Raw genomic sequence first — 27389 nt, forward strand, 5'->3', positions numbered from 1 at the left:
TCTGGATAGAACAGGCAGGTCAGGGATGACGAGCCAAAACGCCAAACAAACGCCGAATGCGTCACATCACGGTGGTGTTGGAGGAGGAAGGTTGGGGATAGGGACGGATCTCTCTGGAATTCACTCGGCTGTTCGGACCCAGGCGCGGAAGCTCAGTGGGCCGAAACGGCCCTTATTGTGCTGCCCCGGGGTTGGCCCGCCTAGGTTTTCTGATACGGCCCAGGCCTTTTTTCCATCTCTCCCTTTCGGCCGTTCGTTTCGACCGTTCATTCGCTTCACGGGCGCGAGGGACGGGATAATGGCGGCAGCGGCAGCGAGCTCGCTCTCAGTTCTGCCCCTCGCGCCGCGGAGGCCGCTCCCGCTGAGGCGCGCTGCTAGGAATGCGGAGGGTGGAGGGGCTTCGAGGCCTCTGCGCCTCGCGAGGTTGCGGCTGCGGCGCGGGCGCCCAGCTGCTGCGGCCGTGGCCGGCGACGCGGAGTTGCCCCTGGAGGAGGCGGAGGCCGCGATGAGGGTGGCGGCCGACGACGACAGCGTCACCGCCACGGTGGTGTCCGTGCTGCTGACGGTCGCGTTCGTCGGCCTCTCCATCCTCACCCTCGGTGTGCGTGCCTGGGCCTCCATGAGTGGCGAATAATTGTTGGTCGTTTTGCGAGCCGGTGTGGTGTTGGATCATGGGATGGTCGATGCTGATCTCGCCAGGCTGTGTTTTTGGCTGGCTCTCGATTCTTTGTGCAATGCAGGTGATCTACCTGGCGGTGCAGGACTTCTTACAGAAGAGGGAAAAGGAGAAGTTTGAGAAGGAGGAGGCCGAGAAGCAGAAAGAGGAGGCCAGGCAGAAGAGGGCCAAGTCCAGGAAGAAGAGGAGAAATTATTGATTCCTGCCTCTCGTTTGTCTGCCACCCCAATGTGAGCAATTGCTCTTCTCTTCCGCCTTAGCTTCTTGTAATAGCTGTGACAGTGTATGCAACATTGCATATTTAGTATCGCGTGAGGTTTTGCTTCCCTCTGCAGTTTGCACTTAGGTTAGATGTGATCAGTTCAGCTGCGGGACATGCTAAACAAAATTACCGTACAACTAGTTCTAGGAATGTTCCATTTATAAAAGTGTGGAATGCTTCCAACATATTATATCAAGTGTGAATTGCGCCACACTTAAAATAAATTGCAAGTGAAAGTGATAAAGACTTGAATTTGGAAAGGCGAATGCCTTAAGGACACGACTCAATTGGTCCTGTAGAATATGCTTGGATGGGACTATAGAAGGTAATCTGAAGAAGATAGCGCAGGTATGCTCATGTCACTCGGAGGAAGTGATGATTCCTGTAGAGATATGCATATTCTAGTTGAATTCACCTTGCTGGTACTTCATAGATATTCTACCACATGGCTACCATTTCGAACCTCATGAAGAGTCTTTGCATACCTCTGCTGAAGTTCTTCTCGCAATGCCCCAGGCAGACAGCTTTCATGTACTACTATCATAGAGACTAATCCAAGATAGTTTGATAGCTAGTCATCCAGGGTGTGTTCATATTTAGTTTTGCCTTCTGTCAGACAACATCTTAGTTAGCGGCTCATGTGTGTTGAGGTGTGAGACTATAGAAATTAGACCTAGAACACACCACTTAAACTAGATCAATGGCCTAAATAAGTGATTCTCAAGTTCAATTGACTAATTGCACCCACCTTGGAAGTTTAAATCAAACAATTCCAGTTTTACATAAATGAGACTATGATGCAGTTTACTCTCGAGTCAAATTTTTAGCCACTTCATACAGATGTCTAGCTGTACTCCTGACATGAACACTTCCTTTTCTACATTTTCTCTTCTCTCGTTTCTTTCTGTCTTTCACTATGCAGGAGGATAGGCTGACAGAATATTTCAAATTTTTAGGCCTTCCACATCGAGCTGATGAGTCAAGAATTTTTGTAGATTTTTCATGAATAGTTGTTGCCTTAATTAGTAGTTAGAGCAATTGGCTCCTCCCTTTGTTAGTGAACCATACTCCCTCTACAATGGTCGACATTGTCATGTTGCTGTTCCTTATCTGAAGCCTGACCATACAGCCGATCACCTTTACTATGTATCTACCACATAGATCATACTGCATACTTAAGTCTTGACTCCTCTGTCCATTGCATTTACTTTTATACAGGTTATGCTCTTCGGATGCAGATGAGTCTTCAGTGTGTGCTTTTCTCAGATATTTTGTCATTGGAAGACTGGTTAGCTGCTTGCTTCTGTTAGCTCTGTTCAAGTTAACCCCATTTCTTCTCATTTATTCTGGTTTGTGTAAAAGTTATTGTACAACAGATGCTTCATAAATTTTATATGTCACCTCAATTGCATTTGCCAACATGTTGTACTTCAATACAAATCAAGAAGTACTAACATGTTTTACTCAGTTTGTGTTTTCCTGGGGTGTACACGATTCCTTTCATGCCAAAATTTGCTAGTGTGTGTTACCGGTGTTGGGGTGTATCAACAGTTTGTGATTTTCTCAAACCCTGTGCCGCTTTGGTTGAATTTAAGATTGAAGTATGAAGCATCAAATCCGCCTGAATTGTTGAATTATGCACTTTCAACTTTGAAACTGAAATCTTATATTTTCTTTGTTGCTTCATGCTGAAGTAGGTTGGATTTGGACTGGTTAGGCATTGACTTTTGGAAGCTACATCTGTTGGTGTTTAGACCCGGCAACCTACCGAGGGGAGTGCTCGAGGTAGTGCTTTGGTTAATGGGGCTCGTCGAGATCAGGAACTCGAAGGTAAACGCAGACATACGATTTAGACAGGTTCTGGTCGCTGAATAGCATAATACCCTACGTCCTTTGCGTTGGTTGGATTGAATTGCTTTGGAGGGGGTCTCTGTCTCACCTTATATTGCCGAGGGCAGGGTTACAGGTCGGTTGGTTACAAGAAAACTAGTTAGATTCGACTAAATGAGTTCTACTCTTATTACTACGAGTATTTTTCCTAATCCTCGACTAGGTCCTGTCTTTCCACATAGACTACGTCGTCTTGCGCTATAATCTCCATGTCAGATATGTTTTGGTGTCCAACCCCATATTTAGGATTGTCCAAACCTTCTCGTGGGCTTATAGATGTATGTACGACAAGCCCTTGAGTACTTTTTAGTTAAATGCAATAGTTTCGAGTTTTTTTTAACTTCATCGACTAGTTCTTGGTGCTCTTCGAGTACTTCGTCTGGCTAAATCTTCAAATGTAAAAAAAATTGTCATGCTGCTAGAATGTACTCAAGCCTCATTTAACTGAGTCCCGTGTCCTTCAATCTTGAATTTTATGTGGAAGTGCGACAAAAGTCGCACTCCATATGGAGTAGCCCCCGAGGCTTAGTTTGAATCAAAGAATCAGGCTAAGGGTCGATCTGTAATTTGCATCACTTTTCCTTAAAACCCAGAGAAATTTTTTTTTATGATGCACACATGACACACAACCCCGAGCCTTTTACCAACTAGTTTGGCAACCTCTGGTCAACGTGACTATCTCTGAAAGGAAATCTCATCTCTTCTGAGAATAGAGGTAACGACTAATCAGGTGCCGTGAAATCTGCGGATCTGTTAAACCTGAATATTCCTTTATTCACGTCGTTGTTACTGTGCCACGGTGATAAATAGCGGAGGAAGTTATCCCTTTTCGTTTCACCTTTGCCATTTGCTTTTCCGACCTCCATACTGTAGCCCTAGTGCTGCTGCTGCCCAATCTCCGAGCGCTAGCGCCGCCGCCCCCCACCACTGAGGCCCCGAGCGTATGCGACAGAAGAAGCTCGTGACATTAAGGATGGTGAGGAAGGCTGATGCATCCAAAGAAGTCGAGGGTGAGAAGAAGAAGAGGTCCGACAAGAAGGAGCCACAATTGCCGGCACCCAAGTACGGGAAGACGGATTAGACTGCGCCGCCAACTCCTAGTTGCGCTTGGAAGCGGTCATTCTTAAAAGAGGAGGAGATTAAGGTGTCTGTGGCCGCCAAGCTGCTCCAAGATCAAGACTTCATCAATTGGAGATCCTCCTACGGCAATCCGTGACCATTGGAGGAATACCTGATGAAACAGTAATTTTCGCTCACTTCATCGAGCGCGGTCTTGCACTTACAGACTTCTGATTTTTCCGGGGTCTTCTGGATTATTATAAGTTGGAGCTGGTTCCTCTGAACCCCAATGGAATCCTCCATACTGCTATTTTTGTGCACTTCTGCGAAGCTTTTCTGGGAATCCGCCCCAACTTTCAGTTATTCCGAAAATTTTTCTATGTAAAGCCGCAACCGATGAGGGATCATACTCAAGTAGTCAGAGGTGCCGGTATCCAGATGCGGGAGAAACTCAGTAGCCTGTATCTAGAGTATGAATTGATAGACTTCAATGCCGAGTGGAAGGAGAAGTAGTGCTACATTGGCAACCACGATCCCAAACTACCCAAACTGACAAGGCATCGTCCCACCTGGAACAACCGGTGGCTGGATGAGCCAACTCATGGGGATTGCCTCCAACTACCCGAACTCCTTGATAGAATAGCCAAGCTAAAGCAAGAAGGTCTCACTGGAGTTGGAGTAGCCTTCAGCTTTATGAAGCGAAGAATCCAGCCCTTACAATAGAGATGCCACTGGGGCTATGAGTATACTGGAGTCAATGATCCATCCAGACTTTCACCTGATGAGCTCAATATAGATGAGATTATGGTGAGCTTGAAGCGGATGTTCAAAAATGTGGGCGAGATCCCCACCATTGTGCGGGAATTCAACGCTGCCAACCCGCCAAAGCCTGTAAGTACCCGTAGCCATAGCCTCCAAATACTTATTTTTGTAGTTGTTGGGTGTGCTAACTTGACTTTCTTTGCAGGAAGATGTCAGCTTGTACTTCTCTGCTTCTCCTCCTCCCGGATCGGAAGATATTTGTGAAGCTGCTCCTCGCGTGCATATGGCGGAGAGCACTGAGAGTGATGACGAGGAAGAGGAAGTACTCGAGACCTTCAGCAGCACCAGTTCGGATGCTGCGGAGAATTTTGAAGTCAAGGCCCAGCCATTTGCTAAGGTCGGGTCATCCTCTGAATCGAAGAAGCGCACAGCTGATGAGGAGCTCGAAGCTGCAATTCCTCCGCCACCAAAGAAGAAGCGGTCCATTGTTGCGAAATGGGTCGTGAAGAAATCCGTCACCGCAGAAGATGTGCCTCCCGCGTCCGGTAGGCGATTCCAATATCACCACTGTGTCTACTCAAGATGACATTGATGGTTTGCAGATACTAGAGCCGGTGATGGATGCTGAAAAGGCGGCTGCTCTCGCTGTGCAAGACAGGTTGCCAGTCATTGAGGAGGTGATCAATATTGAAGATGATCCGGAGCCTCATGTTGCTGTGATGGACCCTGCCGGCGCAAGAACAACTCGAAGAGCAGAGGCGGCGGCTAAGGCTGGCGATGATCATGCTGCGACATTCAAGCCGTGCCAAAGAGACTGTTTCCGACCATTAAGCCGCTGCGCTTTACAGGAGAACTCTCTTTGTAGTTGAGGAGATCTATAAGGTATGTCTTGTTGCTCCTTCTTTGAGTACTAATTGTAGCTCATGATCGACTTGTTGTGTCTCTGAAGTTTTGTCTTATGCAGGAAATCCTCTAATATGAACCTTGGAGAGCCTAGTTTGAGGCCCGTGACAGAGTACATTTCCTAATCTTTGACTAGTTCCTGTCTTTCTACGTAGACTACGCCGTCCTGCGCCATAGTCTACATGTCAGATATGTTTCGGTGTCCAGCCTCATATTTAGAATTGTTCAAACCTTCTGGTAGGTCCATAGATGCTATATTTTTACGTTCAATATTCTTCTTGATGAGCAAAATAACTTGACCGTTCCTTTGTGAAACGTGCCAAGTGAGTTGTGAGCCCTGTATTGCAAAGCGCTGTCTGTTGCTGGAATATGGACCGTTCCTTTGTGAAAAGGGATTGCATTATATGGTGATTGGTAATGGCTAATGGATATGTTGTGTACAGTACAGGACAACCTCCCATGTTTGATATACAAAAACAACCCTTTAGACTGTAAGGATAATGTCTTATATCATTTGTTTTTTTTATAAACGAAGGTTATACAAAAATAACCGGTGTGTGATTTTTTTTTGTTGGTGTTGAATTGCTCTGTTCATAGACTTTAGAATAGCAGAAAGGCCGTGGCAAGACCACAAGGGATGGGCCGGAAGCTTCTCATCAGCTCTCTTTCATTACTCAGCAGACAAGGGGTGATGTAGCGTGTCTGATTGAGCATGACAGCATATGAAGTTTCTTTGTTGGTTCTGTAGATCTGATCTACTCCCCTGACATGGACTCCAGCACATGTCAAACATTACTGACTTTTGGCATCTGTCTATTTTGTGCCTGTACATGTGGCCTGTAGGCACACGTGAAGGTCAATTTGTCTGCGGTTATTTGTTTATTAACCCGGCAAAAGCGCTGTAATAATTCAGAAAGTGATTGAGGTGGTAACGGCAGGAGACCTTTGACCCCTGTAGTCACCGACGAGCCTCTAGTGGTGATTCGAAAGTGACTGAAAGTGAAGTTGTTGGAAGAACGGCGACCATTCACGGAGCCATCTATAACTGGGAATCGTTTCACCCAGATGCAAAAGTGAAGTACATGTACAACAATATATTGAAAAGTAAGATAGGAATTTTCGAAAAGTGTTGAGAAAATGAAACAACGAGAATCCATGTACGCTTCTTTTTTTAACTAACGGTAAATTCACACGCAAAGAAAATTCAATAGTGCCATGATAGTGTTCATCTTTGTTGTTTGTGCCATGTTTAGATGGGTTGCGTCAACAAGTTTGCCAAATTTATTTACTCTATAAATTCATACTCCGCAATATGACAAATTTATTTACTGTGCCATGTTTAGTAGGAGCATGCAGCTGCAGAACTCAGAAGTGCTGTTTCCAAACTGGTGGCCAGCGTCAAACCAAAACCTCAATCAATTTAAACCTGTCGCCTTTTACCGCGCAAGTCAAAACCGCCCACCCTTCTTCCATCCACGCGGCGGTTTGCTAAACCCGCCCGGGCGCCGCCGATCCATCCATCCCGGGCGGCCTTCCCCTTTGACCTTCCACGGCCGGCTGACCGGTCAACGTCACCCCCGGCCGCTAGCTAACGGCGTGTGCCTTTCCCAATCGCCACGCTCCACGTGCAGTCGCCGTCACCCGGGACGTCACCGCCCCGCCGGACGGCGTCCCACATAAAACCGCCCCACCCACTCACCCACCCCGCAATTCCCCTCCCCACCTCCTCGTCTCCGCTCCCCGAAAGCCCCCGAATCGAATCCGGCGGAGTTCGATTTGGGGATTTCGGCGCCTCGCCCCCGGAAATTTCTTGGATCTGAGGCCGGCCGTCGTCTTCGATCTGCGGCTGGAGTGAGTCTGCAAGTTTTCCGGCTCGATTTTGGTCGGAGGGTCGGGGGGCTTCGATTGCGGGGATGGAGTCGTCCCCGGTGTCGTACTGGTGCTACCGCTGCAGCCGCTTCGTGAGGGTGTCTCCGGCCACCGTCGTCTGCCCGGAGTGCGACGGCGGCTTCCTGGAGCAGTTCCCGCAGCCGCCGCCGCGGGGCGGCGGCGGGAGCGGCCGGCGCGGGACGATGAACCCGGTCATCGTGCTCCGGGGCGGATCGCTGTCCGGGTTCGAGCTCTACTATGACGACGGCGCGGGCGACGGGCTGCGGCCGCTGCCCGGCGACGTCCAGCACCTCCTCATGGGGTCCGGCTTCCACCGCCTGCTGGACCAGTTCTCGCGGGAGGCGGCGGCGCCGCGGCCCCCGGCGTCGAAGGCTGCGGTGGAGTCCATGCCATCTGTGACGATCGCCGGAGGCGGGGCCCACTGCGCGGTCTGCCAGGAGGCCTTTGAGCCCGGCGCCGCCGGGCGGGAGATGCCGTGCAAGCATGTCTACCACCAAGACTGCATCTTGCCCTGGCTCTCCCTCCGCAACTCGTGCCCCGTTTGCCGCCAAGAGCTTCCGGCCGCGGCCACCCCAGATGCGGAGGCGGATGCGGGGCTCACTATCTGGCGACTTCCACGCGGTGGATTTGCCGTAGGGAGGTTCGCCGGCGGGCCCAGAGAGCAGCTCCCGGTCGTCTACACCGAGCTGGATGGGGGCTTCAGTAACGGGGTCGGCCCGAGGAGGGTGACATGGCCAGAGGGAGAGAGGCAAGTGGATGGCGGTGAAGGTCGGATTCGCCGTGTATTTAGGAATCTGTTTGGCTGTTTCGGTCATGGCAGCCGGCAAGCGAGTTCGTCGCAATCTCTTAGTGGCTGAGCACAGTTTTCCTTGGTAACTCGTTTTCAATTGATAGTGCTGAAGAACTAGGGTTAGTGTAAGAAGGGAATCCAGATTATAATTTCTTGGGACTTTTGATGTAAATGAAGGTCTTGCATTATCCCCTCTTTTGTCTCATTTAAGAATTATCGAGAGATGGGTATGAGCAAACATCTTGGAGTGAACATGGCAACCAAATTAGTTTGAGCATGGCAAGCAAATTCGGTCAAACAAGTGCTTCAAGGAAGTAATAGCAATGAATGTTGGGGAAATCAATCCTTTGCAAGATTGTAGTTAGAGAGAACATTGGCTGTATTTACATCCCTACCATTTGTGTACATACTGGATCAAGATGAATTTCCATTTTGCTATATCATATATTTTATATTAAAAATTGAAAAATTCTCTGATGTTACTTTTGTGCAGCAGGCCAAACCCCGTCATTGTTTGAATCCAAAAAAATATGTGCATCATGGATTAGTCACAACAATGGTCGCCCCAGCACTAGCTAATAATGTTTAATGGTCAAAACTTAGCCTAGCTGTGCTCATGTTTCTAAGTAGCAACCTGCCATTTTTATTCTCTTAATTTCTCTGGTTGTTTTCCCCTGCAGGTTTGATGCCTTTGTTTCCTCTGCTAAATAAGGAAACCTCAAGTCCCCACACTCTTTGTATGCACTGAGAAAAATATATTGGCTATATCTAGATATCATGATTTTAAATTGTATTTCTAGTGTGTTCAACTAGTGTGGGTGCTAGTTTGGGTTGGTGCACAATGAGTAAAGGTGATTAAAAAGAGCATCTAAATCTAGCATTGTCGTGTTATATGAAAACTGTTTAAATTACCACATGCCCAATTATGGATGGTTAGATGAATTTTCTTTGAATACAACACACGTCCAGATGGATCCTACAAATCATGGATCTAACTTCGCTCTTAGTAGTAAAGGTCCCTACTATTTATTTTCAGCTATTTGTATATGATGAGTAAGATAGCGGGGGTGCTATCTTGTAGCAGACATTCTTTGTCTTTGTCCATCCATGTAGCTCTCCATCTTGTTTGCAAGTCATATGGGTCATAATAGTGGTTGGCCTAACCATGAAATTGATCCTTGTTATTTCACCTGCATGTCCTTTCAAATAGTAACATACTGAATTTTCAATGATGATATGAGCTGTACACTGACAAATTGCCATAGCTATTGTGATTTTCATCTATTTGGATTTTTGTAATCTTGCATATCTATTGTGTTTGCTCCAGTTTGTTGTTTAGAGCACCTCATCCATGCCTTATTATTCTGTATTGCCTTTAATCTGATATAAATGTGTGGCTACTTTTAGGAGTTTCTTAAAAGCAGAAGGGTACCTGAGAAACTGCATACAATTCTCCATATCCTGATCTTTACTTTGCTCACTTAAGTACTGTATGTACCATTTGACCTAGGAAAAACCAGCTGTATGGTGCAGTTGCATGCCTTTGTTGTCCTCTTCTTTTACATCTTTTCTGTTTACAAAATTAATGCTGAAACAGCATGCTTGCAAGGGCTCTGCTATCTGCAGGTGGAAAAATAAACTGACATCAATTGAATATCTTTACAGTAAGGGCAAGAAATCAGTCTCATTTCTTCATGTCTAAGTCCATGCAACAATTCAACTGCTGCTAGTGAAGCTTGTTGATGTTTAGTTCATGTCATTTTCCTTTACCTCTCGTTTGGGCTGTTATGTACTATTTATGGATATAGCTGTAATCCTTTTATTGCTCTCGCACCAATTATTTTTTCCATTATATGTTGTGGAAGATTCTGTATATTAGCTAATCAGTAATAACTCACAGCGGATCCTAACTAGTTACTTTTCCTGCTATCCTCTGAGTACTCGTCCAGTGACTGTATATTGTTTTATGTTTTTAGTTATTTGCTTTGCCCTTTACACTGGTTCTTTGTCTTGCTACCCTTTGTAGCTAAATTGTTATAAAAATGTTGGTCTATGTAACTATGTTATGCATCTCTGTTGCTAATGTTATCTTTTGTGGATTCCGGATGTAAATGCTGTATACTTTTCATGATAATTATCCTTCATGCTTCTTATAGTTGCAGGTTGACATGAAGAATTTCAGTGGTCCATGTGACTGCTTACCTTTCACAAGGTTCTCCAGCTGACAGCGGCGATGGTCATTTATTTGTGAGGCTCTCACAGTACAACAGTACAGTATGAGTCTGCTTCTTCTTGTATCATTACTGGCGATGTGGGGGCATGGGTGAGTACCCTATCCGATTCTATGTATGCATCATTATAGAATTGCCAATTGCTGAGCAGTGAGCAGTTTTGTTATGTGTCAAGATGAATGTATTATCTGGGTTGTTGAGCAATCAACATCTCTGAATGTCGGTTGATTCTTTAGCCTGTTTGTGCAACCTTGCATGTATACTGCATAGGCCATGGTGATGATCAAGCATTGGGTCCATTCGTGACAAAGATTGGAAGGCAGCTGTCAGGTCAAGCAGGACTGGACCCATTTCAAGCCATCTATAGTCAGCAAATCATGGGGGCTCGTCTTCACTCAAGGTAAGGTAAGCACCTTCTGTTAGGTAACCTGAGCTTGAGGCTAGCTTAATAGCATTCAGGGAAATGTTTGGCATGGCAGGATGGCTCAGTGCACTGGAATCTACTGGTGGTGGTTTGGTGGACCTGGTCCTGGAGAGCTTTCGGCATTCTGGGCATCACTGTGAGTGCTCGAGGAAAAGGACTCCTGCCGAATGAGCACCCGAACTGCTCACTGCTCAATGCTTTATGCCCATTCCTGACTTTCAAGAGGCCTTGGGAAAGATTGACAGCTTTTCATCTATGTGCCAATTCTGTACCGCAGGAAGTGCTAAACGATGTGGATGTTCTGCATACCTTCCTGCAATAAGGAGAATATTTTTTGGTATCGAAAGAGGTGAACCTTCTTCCAGCTCCATGTTTCAGTGCAATGAACTCGGTTCTTTGCAGCACGGCAGAAGTTGGGTGTGGAACTGTGGGATCATCCAGTGCTTCTTTCAGGAATTCGACGGCTGTTAGCACGCATAATGTAGCCGCACCTTCCTGTGGCATGCATTATAATGGTTGCTTCAGAAGGAATGGTCCTGCAGCGTCCTTGCAACGCTTTGGTGAGGCACTGAGGCTCCATGTTTTCTGAAAGCCTTCTCCACTTTGTTTGGTTCCAAGATTTGAGTACTCCATTGTGTGGTTGTCCCCGAACTTGAGCAATCAGAACGTAAAGAATGCGTGGTCGCACGCAGGATACGAGCGTTCCTGCCGTGCAGATCCATGAGTGCTTTGTAGAGCAGAAGTGGATTGGATGGTTTGCACAAGCGGTGGTATCTTATTCGCCCCCGGCAGTCTGGCACCAGCCTTCAGTTGCGCATGATTGGTGCGCCATGTGTGTGTATGATGATCGCTTCTATTTGAAAAGAACCGGAGTGGTGATTCGTGTCGGGTCAACACATGTGTATCCAGCGGCAGAAGCTAATCATTTGCCAAAAAACGGAACTGAATACGACGAGCTCGACGTCTCGTGTGTAGATTCTGGTGATCATAGCAGCGCTTTGACCGAGTGCGAGCAACGTATGTCTGATGCTGTGATGCATGAACATTGAACAACTCACCTGGCCAAATTTCAGAAGCAACGGCGATGAAACCGTATGAAACGTCTGCTCATTTCTCTTTGCACCGCTTTCCTGCGCTATCTTTCCATCATGTTGCCAATGCCACACGACAGGTCTCTCAAGTGGCCCACACGTTGAGGACGTACTGGGTGGCACTGTCACTGACTCACTGTGTGCCTTTTATTTTCTGGTGCGCCGATGCCGTAGCCCGTGGTGCCCGTTGCTTTCCCTTCACGTATCGGAATGTGGTAAAGGTTAAAGGCGCCTGCAGGTTCGTTCGTAAGAAATGTCGCGTCATTCTCGCATGATGCCGGCAGCGGTGAGGCAGAGGCAGAGCGGGGCAGATCACAGGAGCCGGCCGTCAGCCCGTCACCATCATCGTCTCGTGCCGCCGTGTCCTCGGAGTCGGAGGCTCGGAGCCACTCGGCACTGTCGGCAGAGCCACGGCTGCCGTGAAAAAACTGGAACGGGCAATCTTGGGGTTTCCTGACTTCCATGTAGATTTGCTCAGCAACGGAACGGGGGCAAGGAAGCACGGAAGCACGGGAAGATGACGGGCCTGTGGATGTGGTTGCGTTGCACTGGCAGGTCTCCAGCTGTCGACCACGGGTTGCCCAACCGCAGGCAGCATGAACTGGCGCGCGCTACACCGAACGCCAAGGGCCCTTTTCGGCAAATCTAGCGAGAGATCGTTGGCGAGGCAGCTGCGCTGAAAGCCACTCGCCTCCGGCGGGAGTCCTCGCTGATGGACGCCAAATCTGTAGCCTCAGCCCTCAGGTCCTGAGGTCCAGGAGCATGTCTCGCTTTAACTAAGCTCCAGTGGCGCCACCTGGCCGGACAACCCGAGCGGTGACCAGTCACAGTCAGTACGCGTATTGATGAGGTCGCCGACCACTGCTTCGCCGGGGATCGGAGAAGAAGAAGAGTCGAGCCTTGGATGGGAGGGACGCAACCTGACGCAGTGTAACCTACTGTTGCTGCAAAAAGGCCTGACACGTGCCCTCGTACGATTGCCGCTGGGCGGTGGAAAGAGGCGGACGCTGGGTCGCTGGCATTAGTAGGGAGGAGTGTGACGCAGCAGTCAGCGGGGAGCGAGATTCACTTTGGTGGAGCTTCCATGGGCTCCGGCTCTACCTCATACGTACTGTACATGTGCTGTAGCTATACTATTTACAAGAGTTATTTTTCTCTCTTCCTCTCGCAGACCGGCAACGAGCTGATGGAGCCACAAATTTTGGTTCCACCGGTCCAGCTCACTCCTGCCACACACAGTGCGGGAGCCGGAGCCGGAGCCGGATGGAGCGGGAAAAAAAAGCCGCGACCGCGCGACGCGGGCAGTTTAGAAACAGAGAGTGACCGCATGCCATGCAGCAAATCCTTCTCCTCTGCCTCTCTCTCCTCGCCCACGCGGTGGCGGCGGTGGCGGCGGCGGCGGACGGAGAGGCTCGCTTCGGAGGGAGAGTGCTGCTTCCGCTGCGGGTGCAGGGGGCGCCGCCGCCCCCGCAGGCGCCGGCGAACAAGCTCCGGTTCCGCCACGATGTGAGCCTGACCGTGTCGGTGGCCGTGGGCACGCCGCCGCAGAACGTGACCATGGTGCTCGACACCGGCAGCGAGCTCTCCTGGCTGCTCTGCAACGGGACCGGGACGCGGGCGCCGGCCCCGCCGCCACCGGGCCCCGCGGCGGCGTTCAATGCGTCCGCCTCGTCAACGTACGGCGCCGTCCGCTGCCCGTCGCCGGAGTGCCAGTGGCGTGGGCGCGACCTCCCCGTCCCGCCCTTCTGCGCCGCGCCGCCGTCCAACTCCTGCCGCGTCTCGCTCTCCTACGCGGACGCCTCGTCCGCCGACGGCGTACTGGCAGCCGACACGTTCCTCCTCGGTGGCGCGCCGCCCGTGCCCGCGCTCTTCGGCTGCGTCACCTCGTACTACTCCGCCACGGGCGGCCGCGGCAGCAGCGGCAACGCCACCAGCTCGTCCCAGGAGGCCGCGACGGGGCTCCTCGGCATGAACCGGGGCTCCCTGTCCTTCGTGACGCAGACGGCCACCCGCCGCTTCGCCTACTGCATTGGCCCGGGCTACGGGCCCGGCCTCCTCGTCCTCGGCGGCGACGGCGCCGCCCTGGCGCCGCCGCTGAACTACACGCCGCTCATCGAGATCTCGCAGCCGCTGCCGTACTTCGACCGCGTGGCCTACTCCGTGCAGCTGGAGGGCATCCGCGTCGGCGCCGCGCTGCTGCCAATCCCCAAGTCCGTGCTCGCGCCGGACCACACGGGCGCGGGGCAGACCATGGTGGACTCCGGCACGCAGTTCACCTTCCTCCTCGCCGACGCCTACGGGGTGCTCAAGGGCGAGTTCCTGAACCAGACGCGCCCGCTCCTGGCCCCGCTCGGCGAGCCGGGCTTCGTGTTCCAGGGCGCGTTCGACGCGTGCTTCCGCGCGCCGGAGGCCCGGGTGGCCGCGGCGAGCCGGCTGCTCCCGGAGGTGGGCCTCGTCCTGCGCGGCGCGGAGGTGGCGGTTGCCGGGGAGAAGCTGCTGTACAGGGTGCCCGGTGAGCGGCGCGGGGAGGGCGGCGCCGAGGCGGTGTGGTGCCTGACCTTCGGGAACTCGGACATGGCGGGCATGTCGGCGTACGTGATCGGGCACCACCACCAGCAGAACGTGTGGGTTGAGTACGACCTCCTGAACGGCCGCGTCGGCTTCGCGCCGGCGCGCTGCGACCTCGCCACCCAGCGCCTCGGCAGCGGAGCATAAGCCTTCCACGCGTGCGCCGTGGCATCTGTACTCGTTGACGTTGTGGGTCTCGCCATGGATGGCACACAGCAGCAGGGCGCGAAATCGTTTGTAGAGAAGATGGTCTCTCCGATCACCTGCTGCTGTGTCAACTTTGTATTATGCGAACAAATATACGAGCCAATGACAAACTGCTATACTAGTAATTTAGTTGTTTACACATGCCAGCCCTCTGCTCGAATTTGGGACAGTGTCTACACCATATTTTGAGAGAGAGTTGACCAATGTCTGCACTTGGCTAGCGTGCGAGCTGCCGAGCAGAACGTCGTGGTCTCACTTTGCGTTGGTTGCGGAGTGGTGGACCAAAGTTAGCTCTATGCCTGACTTCTCAGAGGTCACTATGTCAGATCTTATTACAGTTCAATTTGAGAAGTGGCAGGGGGAATTGAAAATACATAACACAAAACTTAATTTACGACGAAATTTCATCAGCGAAAAGTAGTGAAAATAAATTATGCTTGTTATCTAACAACTATAACTTTCAAATCACAGTCGCAATCAACCTTTTGGACAGAATCTGAGTTAGAGCTTGTTCCCATAGACTACATGGTCGCCGCATATGAGAAATCGACCTACCTGGCGCGGGGAAACCTCCGTGGAAGCGCAGGAGCGTCGGTCGTTGGTACCGTCGCCGGATGAGAGCTCAGGAGAGGGCATCCCATGAGTGAGAGTCAAGAGGGGGAGAATGAGGTCGCCTCATTGCTCGGGGCGGATGAGAGACCGGCCGGAGAGGTTTTCTTGCGTTTTAGCCCTCATAGATGAGGCAAGGGATCAAGAAGGGTCTCGGTTGGAGTTGCCCTAAATCTCTGCAGAGGCCTTTTTATTTCTTTGTGATGTTCTGCAATAGAATAGTATGAGAATTGTTCTGAAGAAGTACAAAATCAACCATGTAACAAGCTGACAGCACTAAATGGAGGAACTCGTGCAACTTCGGAGTGCTCATCTTATCCCTCTCTGTAGTCTACAAGGTTAAGATTATTAATTTAGGTCAAAGGCTGCAATAAGAAAATTAATCCCTGTGACTAATGGAATACATAACAGGGAGACATCTTACAACAGAATGTCCATTTACATGCATCAAATAGAATTTGCAAATGTTTCACTAAAACATATATAGGAACTATAAAAAAGAATCCAACTACTCATTTTCTTGTCTCTCTTGATTTTTTTATTTGAATTAGCAAAAGCCGAAGGAACAAGTGGGTTCTTCCTTTTTCTAAAACAAGAGTTAAAGGAGCTCAGGTGCATAATAATGTAGCCATTTTCGATTATAATGGAAGCTCAACTTCACATGTCCTGGAAGAACAAACAATGTATAATCTGAAACATTTTGATAGAAGATGCAACCACCAGCAATTCAGGTAAACCATGAGGCGACAACATGCCCGATGATCCATAGGGTTAGTGTTGGACTAATTAGCCTAATAGATACATAGACGATGCAATGGTCAATTTTTTACGAAACACTTTGTTTTCTTTATGTATATGGATGAAACATACATAAATATTTAGCACGTCATGAGGACATAAGTAAGCTACAAGTGAAAACACATGCATTACTTCCACGAGTAAACAGAGTAACACCTAGATTGATTCGCCGTTGCCATCAGAATTGTTTCTTGCTTGCAATAATAATAATGTGTGTCAAGAGAAGGATAAAAAGATCAGTAACCAAGCCTGCTTGGCCATAAACAGAACCGTGAACACTATCACTCAGGTCAAGAAGGATCAGGGTACTTCATCTAAACAAAGAAGTACAAACACAAATCCTTAATAATTGATATGCGTTGTTCCTCTGCACTTGTAGTCTCCAGTGTTACCACACTGACATACTAAGTACGAGATTCATCCAAACAGATAGCATGGTTATGATTTATAAATTTATAACACGTGCATGCATGCCCAAAGGAAAAAGAACCGGTACGGAGCATAGGAGTCCAATCTTACAGTGGGAAAAAAATCCATATGCTCTCCACACTTCTGAACCAAATGGTGCGAGAGGAAGCATTGTGATAAAACCCATGGTACCAAGTGTAGGCTAATATCTGACCAACGTACTCTCATCTTGCTCTTTAGTCTTTACCATCACCATCACCTAGCATAAGCCTTGTCGTAGCTATGCAATGAAATTAATTTCAGATAATATTAGGTCAGGTGTCGAGGATTTGGTCCTCTGTTGTGATTCTATGAAGTCTTCACCTACCAATTTAGAGACCCCTGCCCTTCTTTATATACTCCAGGGGACGGGATTACTAGTCGGTTATAAGGAGAAGTCCTAGTAGGATTACAGAGTAATCCTAGTAGGACTCTATCTTCTTCCTTCCTTGCGGGTATTGGGAATCTATCCCCGACAAGCTCCCTATCGCTTCATAGTCAAATGCAGCAGTCTTCGAGTACTTTTTAGATCCCTCGCTGAGTAGTTTAGTGCTTCTCGAGTACTTTGTCTGGCTGAATCTTTAAAATTCCTCAAAGCTGCTATGAGGCTATGGTGTGCTCAAGCTCTTGATTGTCTTGATTTTGTAATCTTCATCTTTGAAATGTGATATGGAGAGCGGCGGAAGTCGCACTCTATATGGAGTAGCCCCCGAGCCTTAGGTTGAATCGAAGAATTAGGCGTCTTGAAAAAAAACAACTGCTGGATGTAGCTAATTAGCCCCCAAGCCTTGGAATGATTAATTAATCAATCCGAGGGTCTTTAGTCTTCACGCCAGTTGTCTTTCGAGTAGTCATTTGGCGTCCAGCCCCGAGCTTATGCACCAGGTGAGCCGTAGGAGCCACATCAAGTAGTTATTTGGCACTTAGCCCCCAAGCTTGGAAGCTAGCTGAGCCACTGGAGATATTCCAAGTAGTACTTGGCGCTTAACCCCCAAGCCTGGGAGCTAGCGGAGCCATTGTTAGTACGCTAAGCGTCCTAGAGAATCGTCGCCGAAGCTTGACCTGCAAAAAGAGATGTATACATTATGTAGCATATTGAAACTACTGAAATTTATAAATTTCAGTGATGAATGTAATGTAAATGTTATGTGTCATGCTCTTATTTCGGCCACATTTTTTCTGAGTAGTTAGCCTATTATGTTTACGCTCCAAGTCCATGTTTAGCCATTGCCACTACGTGTGAGATCTTTATCTCATGTACGCGTACTGGCACTGCCGCTACAGAGATCTTTGTCTCACGTTCTAACGTTTAGCCATGATAGAAGATCCGAGACTTTCACGAATTGAGGTGTGTTCTGCTCGAGTAGATTAACAACCGCTAAGAGAAGACATTTAAAATAAGTAGTCGGCATTGCAACAAAAAATACTGCGCGATTGTCGGCCATACATCTATGGGCCCACCGGGAGGTCTGGACAGCCCTACAATACATGGTTGTTCACCGAGACGTGTCAGGCATGGAGACTATGGTGCAGGACGGCGTGGTCTACGTGAAGGATAAAAACTAGTCGAGGATTAGGAAACTACTCGTAGCAATTAGAGTAGGACTCTCTAGTCGAATCCGACTAGTATTCATGTAAACAACCGACCTGTAACCCTGCCTCCGGCAATATAAAGCGAGGCAGGGATCCCTCCAAACAAGTTCAATCAATACAACACAACCAACATACAGGACGTAGGGTATTATGCGACATAAGCAGCCCGAATCTATCTAAATTGTGTGTTTGAGTTCGCCATCGAGTTCCTGATCTCGGCGAGCCCCACGCATAAAATACTACCTCGGGTACCCCTAGGTAGGTTGCCAGGTCTAAACACCGACAACTAGTGCACCAGGTAGGGACTCTCGCCAAAGATCCACCGGCGAACTCGATGGCTCAAGTCATCATCAAGCCCACCGTCACGTTCGAAGCGGGCGCGACGTTCGTCTTTGGGTCCTGAGTCCGCGTCACAGAAGGCGCTGGAAACTTCCACCACCATATCGCGCTGGCCCCGGAGGAGAAGCAATACGACATCAACCTTCATCGCTAAGCTTTGGAGGATTTTGTTGAAAAATTCAAATTTTCGACCTCTTCCGAGGATCGAGGGACGAGTCCGAGTACAACTCGACTCTCCCACCAATCGGACTAGTTCCCATGAGTTAAGTCATCGTGTGAATCAGTCTACAATACAAGTCAGTTCCCGTTCAGACTCCGAAAATCGGGGGCCGTCTATCAAGACACCCTGTCCAGATCACAATTCAACTCGGATTTGATCGAGGACCCCGAGTAGTAGACTACTACTCGGATCCGGATGATGGGACTCCTTTATCGGGTCCACAACAAGGTCAGGTAATCACATCTACTCCGCAAGGCAGATACGTCTATTGGCTCAACATGAAGCTACCTACTCTCGCCAAGCATGACGAGTCACGCCTTGTTGCCTATCTTGACAACCTCACATACCAGAAGGGGACCCCTCTATCGCCTATCTACGAAGAAGATAGTTCCACAGAGGTCATCACGTCAAGTTTGGGTAATTTCTCCTCAGAGCGAGAACTACTCGCCATCGTCGCTGCTCAAGATGGCAACAAAGAACAGCCCCCAGAAAGGAATCCGTGACACAAACGTCACCCAGATGATGTCTCACAGGATGAACTCATCGCCAACATGCAAGGAGAAGAGGCTGAAAGTCAAAGGAATTGTCGGCGGGCAAGAAACGCTACATAGGCAGAGTGTCGACGTCGCCTTGCAAACGAACTATCCATCATGAACCTGAATCACGCGGTTGAAGCAGTTCAATCGCGTCAGCACCATGCCCCTCTCGCCACCATTGCATGTTTCGACCTGAGTACTCGGGCAATGCCATAAACCAAGTACACCAGGCAACTGGCTCTATTGGTAGAGCATGCGTACGAGCAACTCGATCGGCAGAGCCTAATCTACTCGGTTCGACGCACTTCTTTTCATCACGGCAGTAGCGCCAGACCTAGTCGCAACGAGAATGCCAAACCTAGTCAAAACGAGGTTCCCAGAATTGAGAACCCCAGACCAAGTCAGCACAGGGCAGAAGGTAGTTGGGTGGGACCCTCGAGAGGCTGTGGCCACCGTGGGCCCTATCGAGAGCTTCAACAACCAACGCACGACCTCCATTAGAAGCTCAACAAGAATCGCAACGCTCGTGACATCATCGAAGGGCGCCGCTGCAAACAGAGCAGGAAGTCGACTACTCTGAAGAAGACTCTGACGGGTTTCCCGCCTTCTCCAAATGAGTACGAAAGATGGTTCTACCCGACAAGTTTAAACCTCTAGGTATTACCAAGTACGACGGCAAGCAAGACCCAGTCCAATGGCTGAGGTACTACTCGTTGTTAGTTCAGGCGGCAGGAGGAAACGATGACACCAAAATCATCTACTTCCCTATCTACATGGAGGTAGGGCCACTCGCATGGCTCGAATCTCTAGAAGGCAACTCCATTGACACGTGGAGTCAACTCAAGGCGGCATTCACAAACAACTTCGCAGGGGCAATGCAATGTCCTAGCAACAGGATCGACTTATCTCAAATCAAACAGCAACAAGGCGAGACCCTGCGTAGTTATCTATGATGTTTCTTTGACAAGAAGGCCACCATTATGGACATCACGGAGTGGGACACTATAGGTTGCTTTCAGAACAGTCTCAATGACCGCCGGATGTTCCAAGATTTTGGCAGCAGATGCCCAGAAGATATCAAGTCTTTCAAGATTATGATACAAGCCTGGGCGGACGAAGAAGATAAAGATATCGAGCAGTTTGAGTCTAGTCATAACAGAGGCCTAAACAACAACAACCAAAGCAATGGCCAACGTAACAACAAGAACCGCAATGATCGCCCCAATGACAATCGAGGCAACTACTCGGGTGGTCAAAATTGCAAGAGAAAGCTAGACAATACTATCGCAGTGATGTCTCAGTTCTCCAAGAAAAGTGGCAAAAATCAAGGACTCCGTTCAAGGAGCTCCTAAAAAAGCAGTGCCCATAGCACTCACACTCCAAGTACTCTACGATGGACTGCTATAGTCTTCGCAGAGTCATGAAAAATCTATCAGAACTCTCTGGAGCAAAGGATAAGGGCAAAGCCAAAGAAGACGAAGACGACGACGACAAGTTCCAGAACCCATCCAATACCGTCAACGTCATCTTCGGCGGCACACCAGGTACTCATCGGGTACTGCTACCAAGCGGTCCCAGAAACTAGCCCTCTAAGAGATCATGTCCATTAAACCAGCAACACCTACATTCCTCAAGTGGTTCGAGATGCCAATCACCTTCTCAAGGAAGGATCAGTGGACTAGTTTATCAGATCCAGGATGTTATCTTCTCGTCCTGGACCCAGTAGTCACGGGTTCTCGACTCACCAAAGTACTCATTGATGGTGGTAGTAGTCTCAACGTACTCTTCGACAAAACTTTAAGGAAAATGAGCCTCGACATTACGGATATGCTTACCCTGATGAACTCTCCATTCTACGAGATCGTCCTAGGCAATGCAGCTATACCCCTAGGTCAGATAGTCTTGCCAGTTACCTTCGGGACCAAGGAACACTACCGGACAAAATACATCCAATTCGAGGTAGCCGACTTCGAAACTTCGTATCACGCTATCCTCGAAAGACCTGCACTGGTCAAGTTTATGGCCATCCCACATTACGTGTACCTAGTACCTAAAATGTCGGGACCAAAGGGAGTATTTTTCCTGCGTGAAGACTTGAAAAGATCCTATAACTGCAACACAGAAGCCATGGAGTTGGCAGCGACTACTCAAGTTCCAAATTCCATGATGCAAGTCTTCGCTGCCTCCAAAAAACTGTCCCAGACAGAACTCGAACCAAAGAAAAAGTCGGGGGCAACCAAGGTCCAGCCGGCAAGTGAAGTCGATATCAAAGACATTGACCTTGAAACTAGCGATAGCTCCAAAACTGCTCTGATTGGCTCAGGGCTGCATCCCAAATAGGAAGATGCGCTCGTCAGCTTCCTCCGGGCCAACTGAGACATATTTGCATGGAAGTCATCAACTATGGTGGGGGTGCCCAGGGAGTTGATCGAGCATGCACAAACGACAACGACTACGTTGATTCGCCCAAGATAGAAGAGATGCAATAAAAAAAGAGTTGGCCAAACTACTCGCGGCTGGTTTTATAAAAGAAGTCTATTATCCAGACCGGCTGGCCTATCCCGTCTTGGTGCGCAAAAAGAACAACAACGAGCGGTGGATGTATGTCGACTACACGGACCTCAACAAGCACTATCCAAAGGATCCCTTCAAGCTCCCTAGGATTGATCAAGTCATCGACTCGATGGCTAGATGCGTTCTACTCTATTTCCTTGATTGCTACTCGGGATATCACCAGATAGCTCTCAAGGAAGAATACTAGATTAAGACCATATTCATCACCCCTTACGGAGCTTTCTGCTATACCACATGTCCTTCGGGTTGAAGAACGTAGGTGCCACATATCAAAGAGCTATCCAGAAGTGTTTCAAGAAATAATTATACCGCAACGTAGAGGCGTACGTGGATGATGTGGTCGTAAAGACCAGAAATCCCGACGATTTGATTGCGGATCTAGATGAAATCTTTGCAAGCTTGCGAAGCTTTCGGTGCAAGCGGAACTCAGCAAAATGCGTGTTCGGTGTACCCTCCGGAAAACTACTCGGGTTCATTATTAGCCATCAAGGAATCAAGGCTAACCTTGAGAAGATCACCGCCATCACAAATTTACATGCCCCATCGTGCATCAACAACATCCAGAAGCTGACTGGATGCATGGCGGCACTCAACAGATTTATCTGAAGACTTGAAGAACGGGACTACCCTTCTTCAAACTACTCAAGCGACAAGATAAATTCCAGTGGACCGAGGAGGCAGAACAAGCCCTTCAACAATTGAAGGACTTCTTATCAAAGCCACCGGTCCTCACGGCACCTACTCCTAACGAAGACTTGTTGCTCTACATCGCCACAACTACTAATTTTGTCAGCACTACGATCGTGGTCGAAAGACCAGAACCAAGCCATGTATACAAAGTACAGAGGCCCATCTATTTCATTAGTGAGGTGTTGTCAGATTCCAAAACTAGGTACCCACCAGTTCAAAAATTGCTATACGCAATACTACTCACCTCGCGGAAGCTACAACACTACTTCCAGGAACACAACATCTCCGTCATCACAGAATTCCCCGTGGGAGACATCCTCCACAATAGAGATGCAACAGGAAGAATCTCCAAGTGGGCAGTAGAACTCGTTGCCTTGTCCCTGAAATTCAAGTCAAAGATTGCCATCAAGTCGCAAGCACTAGTCGATTTCATAGCAGAGTGGCGGGAAAATCAAGAACCCACATCGGCAGAACGCCCAAAGAATTGGGTCATGTACTTTGATGGATCGCTCAAGCTCGAGGGCCCAACGCAGGAGTACTCCTAATCTCAAAGGCGAACAACTCAAATATGTGTTGCAAATCTTCTCAGAGGTCTCCAACAATGAAGTTGAATACGAAACGCTTCTGCACGGGCTTCGCCTGGCAGTCTCACTGGGAATCAAGCGATTTTTGGTCTACGGTGACTCACTAGTACTATCAATCAAGTCAATGACGAGTGGGATCGCCACAAGGACAACATGGATGCGTACTGCATTGAAGTACGCAAGTTGGAAAACAAGTTCTCTGATCTGGAGTTCCATCACGTGGCTCATAACAACCACGTGGCCGTAGACGTCTTGTCCAAGCTTAGATCTACTCGTGCTCAAGTCCCAGATGGGGTCTTCATCCATGAGCCACACAAGCCATCCTAGTGGACCCAACACCATCTAAAACCACCGATCGAGGCAACAATGTGCCAGACCGAGAGCTTATAATGGTCGATGTAGACTAGAGAATCCCCTTCATCGACTATATTAAGGAGCACAAGTTGCCTCCCGACAAGATAGAAGCAGAGCAAGTCTCACGATGAGGCAAGAACTACGTTCTAGTCGGAGACAAGCTCTACAGATAAGGTGCATCATCAGGAGTACTCATGAAGTGCGTCTCACGGTAAGATGTCAAGGACATATTGGAGGAGATCCACAAGGGCATCTGCGGCAACCACGCATCATCAAGAACGATCGCGGGCAAAGCTTTCAAAGTAGGATTTGATTGGCCTACAGCTCTCACTGACGTCGAAGAACTAGTCCGCCACTGCCAAGGTTGTCAATTCTTCACCAAGCGGTAACACATGCCTACCTACAAGTTGATCACCATAAAACCCTCTTGGCCCTTTGCATGCTGGGGGCTAGACATGATAGGCATGTTGCCTACGGTGCCTGGAGGGTACAACCGAGTACTCGTGGCGATCGACAAGTTCACCAAGTGGATCGAGGTGAAGCGGCTAACCTGCCCCAAGGCAGACAAGGTACTCGACTTCCTCGATGAGATTCCCAATCGCTACGGCTTCCCCGATCGCATCATTACAGACCTGGACTCAAATTTCAACAACCACGAGTTCTGAAAGTACTATAAGAACAGCAGGATTGACGTCTGGTACGTCTCTGCCGCTCATCCGCGGGCCAACGGCCAGGTTGAGCGCACCAATGGGATGTTACTGGAAGCTCTAAAGAAAAGACTACACAAAATTGGCAACACCAAAGGGGGCAAGTGGCTCAAGGAGCTACCCATTGTCCTTTGAGGGCTTCGCACACAGCCGTGCAAGCCTATAGGGTACTCACCCTACTTCCTGGTCTACGGATTAGAAGCGGTCCTCCCCGCCGACATCATTTGGAAATCTCCAGTAGTCGAGCAATATGAGGAGGGTGTGGTAGAAGAAATAAGGCATCTTGACTTACACAGCCTTGAAAAAGCTCGTTGTGCAGCACTCATCCGGATAGCAAGATACCTTGAAGGGATTCACCACTGTCATAATCGCAACATCAAAGAATGTTCGTTCAACACAGGCGACATGGTCCTTAAGCGTATTCAAGACACCAAGGGGCTGCACAAGCTAAATTCACCATGGGACGGCCGTTCATCGTCTTGAAGGTCACTGGACCTAGGTCGTATAGGCTCCAAACTCTCACTGGTGAAGAAGTCGACAACTCGTGGAACATCGAACACTTATGTCGATTCTACCCATAGTTTACATATTCATGTAAATCGGCCATCGGCCTCAGTTGCATAATTACAACTCAATAAAGTAGAGTTATTTTTTGTCGTAAAAAACTAGTCTCTACCTAATCGCGACATGCAAAAGCAAAGTCCGCTGAGCTATTCAGCTCCCCGGGTACTATCACCCAACTTGCAGCTTGTATTTACAAGTCTGCACAAATATTATTCTAAAGTTATTCAACTCGTTGGACAAAAATTGTCCATATGCGGCTTGTAGTAGCAAGTCTGCACACATATCTATCGGGTTATTCAACTCGTTAGACAAAGCAGCAACTTGCAAAAAAAAGCAGGCTTGCACACAAAATTCTTGAGCTATTCAGCTTTTTTGGACAAGCTTGTCCGTCGATGGTCTTCATAAAAGAAACTGTCAGCAAACTTGGGAGTTACCTATACTACCCGAGATCTTATCTAAACAATTCTGTCTAGTCACAGCTTGTAATAACAAGTCTGTAGTTCCAGACCTTCGGAGCACAACACCCAAACAACCCGGAGAGGTTGCAAAGGTAGGCTCCAGTTCACGAAATCCTGAAGAGTCTACTCGCCCAAAGAGTTTGACTACCTAGATACTAGAGTACTTGCACTCCGCAAAAGGAGATGTATCCTAAGTGTACTCAACATCGTCTATCTGAAGAGGCTTACAAGAGTAGCCTTGTGCGCAGGCACTCACGACTACCGCACGAGCAACTATCAAGGTAGTTTGGGAGATGCACTAAAATCAAAATTTAAATAGGTCGACAAGAAACAAAAATTGCGACAAGACTTCAAAATAATTTACATTTCATTTCATGACTTATTTATATTACAATAACCTAATGTTTTTTACATTACAGCTATTCAAGGTCTATTTGATCGGCTACTTACATGGCAATAGGAGCCATCTCCTACAGGTACTGTTGGAACTGCTCATCAGAGCAGTCTTCTGTGATGCCTTCCACGACAGGAGCCAAGTCGGCTTGCGGGTAGAAAGACTTCACCATCGTCAGCAGCTGCTTGGAGACGGACTCTACCATCTTCTGAATGTAGCCAGTGATCTTCACGGGTACTTCCTTGAGTATCTCCGTCAAAGAACGGGCCTCCACGCCTTCTACTGGGGGCTCTACCATGTCGGCGACAGGCTGAGTGGCTTCTGTTAGCTCCTTCAGAGCAAGTTTGGTTGCCGCTAACTTAGTCTCCTGCGCTCGGAGTTTCATCATCAGATCCACCAATTGGAATTCTCCATCCACGTGCAACTTCTTCTCTTTCTCAAGCTTGTGTTCCAGAGTCTCGTAATCGACGGACAACTTGTCGTGTTGATCCGTGACTCGGTAGTACGAGTTCTGCCAATCCATGATGCGACCCTGGAGATCCTTATTCTCTTTGGTGAGCTCTGCAAGAACAAAGGCAAGGAACAACTCAGCATCGCCAGGGCCAAACTAGTACTCAAAGACAACGGAGGATAATAGGTTACCTTCCACCCGATGGTTCAAGTTCTTATTGCACTTTCGGAGCCGGTCCTTCTCCTCCGCAGCTCTCTGAATGAGATTCCGGTACTCACGGCTTGCCCGTCATACTTCATATACTCCGCTTCTTGGCTAACTCCTGCTCGAGCGCTTCCGCTCGCATGATGGTGTCCCCGTAACCTTGGATCATCTACGACTTTCGGCGGCAGCGCTCACTCAGTTTCTACAGAAATAGAGCAGGTACTTGTATAAGTAACGAATACAAAGTTCAAGTCAAGACAAATGCAGTAGGCAAACTTACCGTTGTATACTCACCTACACGAATGCATCTCCATAAACGTGGCCTCCATCTGAATGGTAACCAGAGGGTCAACTATCAGCTGGATCTTCTCCAGGTCTACCCCAAGAGCAATCTAGTCTTCCTCAAGCTCTTCGTGCTCCTCGGCATTCGGCGCACCGAGAGGGACCAACACCCGACTAGTTGATGGACCAACCACTGAAGGCAAGAGGGAGGCAGCGCCATGACTAGTCGATGGCCCCACCTCGGACGGTGGGACAACGGCTAGCACTTGGAGTGCCCCGGCAGCCTCAACGTCAGCCTCCGGCTTGGGGGCTACAAGTGTAGCCTCAACTTCACCAGTAGATGCCACCTCCACCTCGGCTTCTGGATCTAGCATAAGCTCTACCAACTCCTCCACCACCGCGGAAGTACTCGCCACAATAGGCTCGACCACTGGCAGCTCGGGGGTTGGCACTACAACAATGTTAAGCGATGCTATGACATCATGCATAAGGGCTACGACAAGGGATACTGCACCTGGAGCAATTTCGGGCGCGGGTTGCTCCTCCAGCGGTGGAATTGTGGACTCTGGGATGATTTCCTGGGCTGAGCAGCTACTACCATCCGCTCTAGACTTCGGACTTGGGCCCCCAATATCCACACTGGCGGATTTCTTGAAACAAGACAAGTGTCAGAGACACACTACACAGCGATATCAAGTTAAAATCAGTACTTGTTACTTACTTGGTGGACAACTTAATCTTAATGGAGGGCCCGGCTCCCAGACGAAGGGACTTAATGGTGGGCGATGACTTTTTCGGCGTGGCACGTCAGGGCATAGCTGGATCTTGGCCA

General features: G+C 48.8%; 3 protein-coding genes and 1 long non-coding RNA gene across 4 annotated transcripts; all 4 read left to right on the plus strand.

Moving 5' to 3' along the window:
- The first annotated feature begins 10 nt into the window (after positions 1 to 10).
- On the plus strand, positions 11 to 2414 carry LOC101762863. The gene is made up of 3 exons (XM_004987012.2): positions 11 to 601; positions 741 to 906; positions 2157 to 2414. The coding sequence occupies exons 1-2, from the start codon at positions 26 to 28 to the stop codon at positions 873 to 875; spliced, it is 711 nt and encodes a 236-aa protein (XP_004987069.1). The 5' UTR covers positions 11 to 25; the 3' UTR covers positions 876 to 906; positions 2157 to 2414.
- Positions 2415 to 3366: 952 nt separating this feature from the next.
- LOC101763273 lies at positions 3367 to 6024 on the plus strand. The gene is made up of 3 exons (XR_002675772.1): positions 3367 to 4778; positions 4855 to 5531; positions 5614 to 6024. It is a non-coding gene; the product is annotated as an uncharacterized LOC101763273 (long non-coding RNA).
- A 1236-nt stretch (positions 6025 to 7260) lies between these two features.
- Positions 7261 to 8709, plus strand: LOC101770547 (E3 ubiquitin-protein ligase RDUF1). The gene has a single exon (XM_004984878.3). It carries the CDS (start codon positions 7466 to 7468, stop codon positions 8297 to 8299), a length of 834 nt encoding a protein of 277 aa, XP_004984935.1. The 5' UTR covers positions 7261 to 7465; the 3' UTR covers positions 8300 to 8709.
- Positions 8710 to 12669: 3960 nt separating this feature from the next.
- On the plus strand, positions 12670 to 14892 carry LOC101770958 (aspartic proteinase PCS1). The gene has a single exon (XM_004984879.4). The coding sequence runs from the start codon at positions 13311 to 13313 to the stop codon at positions 14691 to 14693; it is 1383 nt and encodes a 460-aa protein (XP_004984936.1). The 5' UTR covers positions 12670 to 13310; the 3' UTR covers positions 14694 to 14892.
- The last annotated feature ends 12497 nt before the right edge of the window (positions 14893 to 27389 follow it).

Source organism: Setaria italica, chromosome IX (assembly GCF_000263155.2).
Source record: "Setaria italica strain Yugu1 chromosome IX, Setaria_italica_v2.0, whole genome shotgun sequence".
NCBI classification, from domain to species: domain Eukaryota; kingdom Viridiplantae; phylum Streptophyta; class Magnoliopsida; order Poales; family Poaceae; genus Setaria; species Setaria italica.